Source organism: Carlito syrichta, unplaced genomic scaffold (assembly GCF_000164805.1).
Source record: "Carlito syrichta isolate Samal-C Ts95f unplaced genomic scaffold, Tarsius_syrichta-2.0.1 Scaffold316424, whole genome shotgun sequence".
NCBI classification, from domain to species: domain Eukaryota; kingdom Metazoa; phylum Chordata; class Mammalia; order Primates; family Tarsiidae; genus Carlito; species Carlito syrichta.
Window position 1 is genome coordinate 24,896 of NW_007260520.1, and position 3,704 is coordinate 28,599.

The 3,704-nt window shown below is 55.4% G+C and overlaps 1 protein-coding gene across 1 annotated transcript in view; it reads right to left on the minus strand.

Moving 5' to 3' along the window:
- LGALS4 (galectin 4) overlaps positions 1-3,704 on the minus strand; it is a 9,055-nt gene that overhangs the window by 2,973 nt on the left and 2,378 nt on the right. The window contains exons 3-4 of the mRNA XM_008074384.2: positions 3,196-3,400; positions 1,271-1,405 (exon numbers count right to left, since the gene is read on the minus strand). Coding sequence (XP_008072575.1) covers positions 1,271-1,405; positions 3,196-3,400 — 340 coding nt within the window. The remainder of the gene's footprint in view (positions 1-1,270; positions 1,406-3,195; positions 3,401-3,704) is intronic.

Below are 3,704 nucleotides of genomic sequence, written 5' to 3' on the forward strand. Positions count from 1 at the left end.
TCACCTCAGCCTCCCAAAGGCGCAGGATTACAGGCTGAGCCACCGAGCCCGGCTAGCAAACTTGCTTTTTTGTCTCCACAGCTGATTCTGGGAGTCAGCGCTCCTGTTGTGTGTGGCTGTAACTTGCTCATCCTCGCCTTTGGATGATGAACACGGGTACTGACTCCCTGGCCCGCTGAAGAATACGGTGGGATCTGGAGTCTGGGGCTTTTATAAATGGTGCTGCCGGGAGTATGCCCGGGAACGGGGTTTCTAGGCCATTGGGCACATTCGTTCAACCTTTACAGATGCTGCCCTGCCACCTTCCAAGAAGCATGTACCAATGCCCCCTGGCTGTGCCCGGGAGGGTCAGCTGACCCACGTGTCCATCAGCAGCTGGTGTTGCATCCCTATTTTGTTAGGTTCTTCTGGTGGGTGTTCAGCGGGGGCTCATTGCGGTTTAAAAGTGCATTTCTGGCTGGGCTTGGTGGCTCGGCCTGTAATCTCGTGCTTTGGGAGGCCGAGGTGAGTGGATTTCCTGAGCCTGAAGGTTCGAGACCTGCCTGGGCAACTTGGCGAGACCTCATCTCTACAATAAATCAAAAATTAGCCGGGTGTGGTAGCACGCGCCTGTAGTTCCAGCTACTTGGAAGGCTGAGGCAGAAGGATCGCCGGAGCCCAGCAGGTCGAGGCTACGGTGGCCCGGAGCGGCCACTGCACTCCAGTCTGGGTGACAGAGTGAGACTCCAACTTAAAAAAAAAAAAATGCATTTCCCAGGTGACTAACGGTGTTCAGCAACCTTCATGAATTTGTTCACTCTTCATGTGCTCTTCCTCCTCCTTATCATCACTTCCTGACTCAGCTTACGCACTCCTCTTCCAGGAAGCCCTCCAGACCCCATGACTAGGTCAGGCCCTTCCTCTAGACTCTCCAAACCTGCTGTGTCTCTCTCCTCCCGGCCTAGACCATTTCTAGGTTGTCACTGTCAGAGGCCATATCCGTGAGCCCTGTGAGGCCCGGGCCCAGGGCTGTCTTAGTCACCCCTGTGTCTCTAGCCGTGCCTAGGCCAGGGCCCAACCTCTTCACCTGTACCTCACACATGGCCCTGACCACTCGCAGCCAGCACTGTCTGGGATGGGTCTGTCCTCCCAGTGGACTGTCTTAGTCACCCCTAGGTCCCTGGCACCACTCAGCAGAGAGACTACCACAGAACAGTTGCTTGGGAAAGAAAAAAACGTGGTACTAAATTACGAAGGGAAGAACACAGTTAAGGGAAGGGACGGCACACACCTGGGGTGTGGGGGACTGGCCCCCAATAAAGTTGATTGACTGGAGCTCTAGGTCCCCATCCACCTGCAGGTGGGTGACCATCTGCAGAGGCAGCCGGTGCCCATACTCGTAGAAGGGACTTCCATTGACCACCACCTGGAGGGCAGGGAGAAGCAGTTAGCATGTGTGACTTTGGGAAGGGAGAAATAGGGGTTTTCTTCACTTGAGGTCAAAAGTCTTGGGAGTGAGCTGGGACAGCCTCAGAGTCAAGGACCTTCCCAGTCCACAGTTCAGAGGTCAAGCTGGAGTTAAAATTCAGTTCATTGCCAGGCATGGCGGCTCATGCCTGTAATCCCAGCACTTTGGGAGGTGGAGGTGAGAGGATTGCCTGAGCCCACGGGTTCAAGACTAGCCTGGGCAACTTGGCGATATCTCTCCTCTAAGAAATAAATAAAAAATAGCCAGATGTGGTGGTGGCAGACACCTCGTAGTTCCGGCCACTTGGAAAGCTGAGGCGGAAAGCTCACCTGAGCCCATCAGGTCGAGGCTACAGTGGCCGTGAGCGTGTCACTGCACTCCAGCCTGGGCAACAGTGAAACTCCGACTCAAAAAAAAAGTGTAGAAATAGAAAGCCAAGAGAGGTCAGGAGGGAACTGAGTGGGCCAAGGGGCTTTGGGGCTGGATGGTGCTGGAAACACGGGTATATTCTCGCTATGAAAAGCCAACCAGCTGTGTCCATGAGGCATGCACATCTCGACGTGGCCAAACTTCCATAAAACATCAGAAATGGCCAGGTTCGGTGGCTCAGCCTGTAAACCCATGCCTTGGGAGACTGAGGTGAGTGGATTACCTGAGCCCGCAGGTTCGAGACCCGCTTGGGCAACTTGGCGAGACCTCATCTCTACAATAAGTCAAAAAATTAGCTGGGCGTGGTAGCGCGCGCCTGTAGTTCCAGGTACTTGGAAGGCTGAGGCGGAAGGATCGCCGGAGCCCAGCAGGTCGAGGCTGCGGTGGCCGGGAGCGGCCACTGCACTCCAGTCTGGGTGACGGAGTGAGACTCCAACTCAAAACAAAAACAAAACATCGGAAATGACTTGCTTACTCATCACCACATGGGGCCTTGTAGAGACCCCAATTCCAACACACAGTGGAAAAAGACCAACACTGCAGCACTCAGGAGATAAATGGAATGGGACAGGACATGGCAAGGCCCTAAGGAAGCACCGCTCATTTTCAGGTGTGGCCATGGCACTGTGGTCATGTGTTTTTCTTTGGGGGGGGGAGTTGAGTTGGAGTCTCACTCTGTTGCCCAGACTGGAGTGCAGTGGCACACTCACAGCCACTGCAGCCTCAACCTGCTGGGTTCAAGTGATCCTTCCACGTCAGCCTCCAAGTAGCTGCAACTACAGGCATGCGCCACCACGCCCAGCTAATTTTTGTATTTATTGTAGAGATGAGATCTCACCAACTTGCCCACGCTGGTCTCGAACCCGTGAGCTCAGGCAATCCTCTCACCTCGGCCTCCCAAAGTCCTGGGATTATAGGTGTGAGCCACCGTGTCCAGCCTGGCCGTGTTTTTAAGATGGAAATATATATGGGTGAAGTATGTGATGACTGGGATTTGCCGTCAAATAATACGGGAGGGCGAGGGGGTGGTAGAGGGACCTGGGGGTGACAACCGCTGGCAGGTGCAGGAGACACAGGGGGCTCTACTTTCGTCAAAGCGTACATTTTACAAGAACCCTAAGGGACGAGATGAGACACGGGAAACACAGAAAAAGGCTCACAGTGTGGAGGGCAGAGATGAACAGAAAGGGAGATGGAAGAGGAATTTCTAAAAACAGGCAGGAAGGAAAAGAAGAGAAAAAGGAAAGGAGGCGAGAAGGAGGGAGGGAGGAAGGAAGAAGAGAGGGAAGCAGGGAGCCAGGGAGGCCCCGGGCGCCCACCTTGTAGTGCTCTGCCAGCACCATGAACACCAGCTCGAAGGCGGCACCCTTGCGGAAGGGCATGCTCCGCTTCTTCTCCTCGCTGCCCCACTTGCCGCCCTGCAGCGTGTTGAGGACCACCTTGTCCCAGCCGTCGAAGCGGGGGTTGAAGTGCAAGGCGATGTCTGACCCTGGGTCCTGTCCCACCACGAAGTTCACGAAGAACCTGGTGGCACGCGAAGGTCCGTTTCCCGAGAAGTCCTCTCCCACTCGCCCAGATGCCCCAGGGTGCCCCTTCTCTGAGGGGCAACCCTGGCACTGCCAACCCCAGCGAGGAGGGGAGGCTGCGGCCCTGAGCTGGGGTGAATCTGACACCGCCCCTTTGCTCACCGCCTTTCCCCCTGAGACCTCTCCCAGCTTCTCTCCAGTTTGTTTTTTGTTTTTGTTTTTTTTTTGAGTTGGAGTCTCACTCTGTCGCCCAGACTGGCGTTCAGAGGCCGCTCCCGGCCACCGCAGCAGCCTCGACCTGC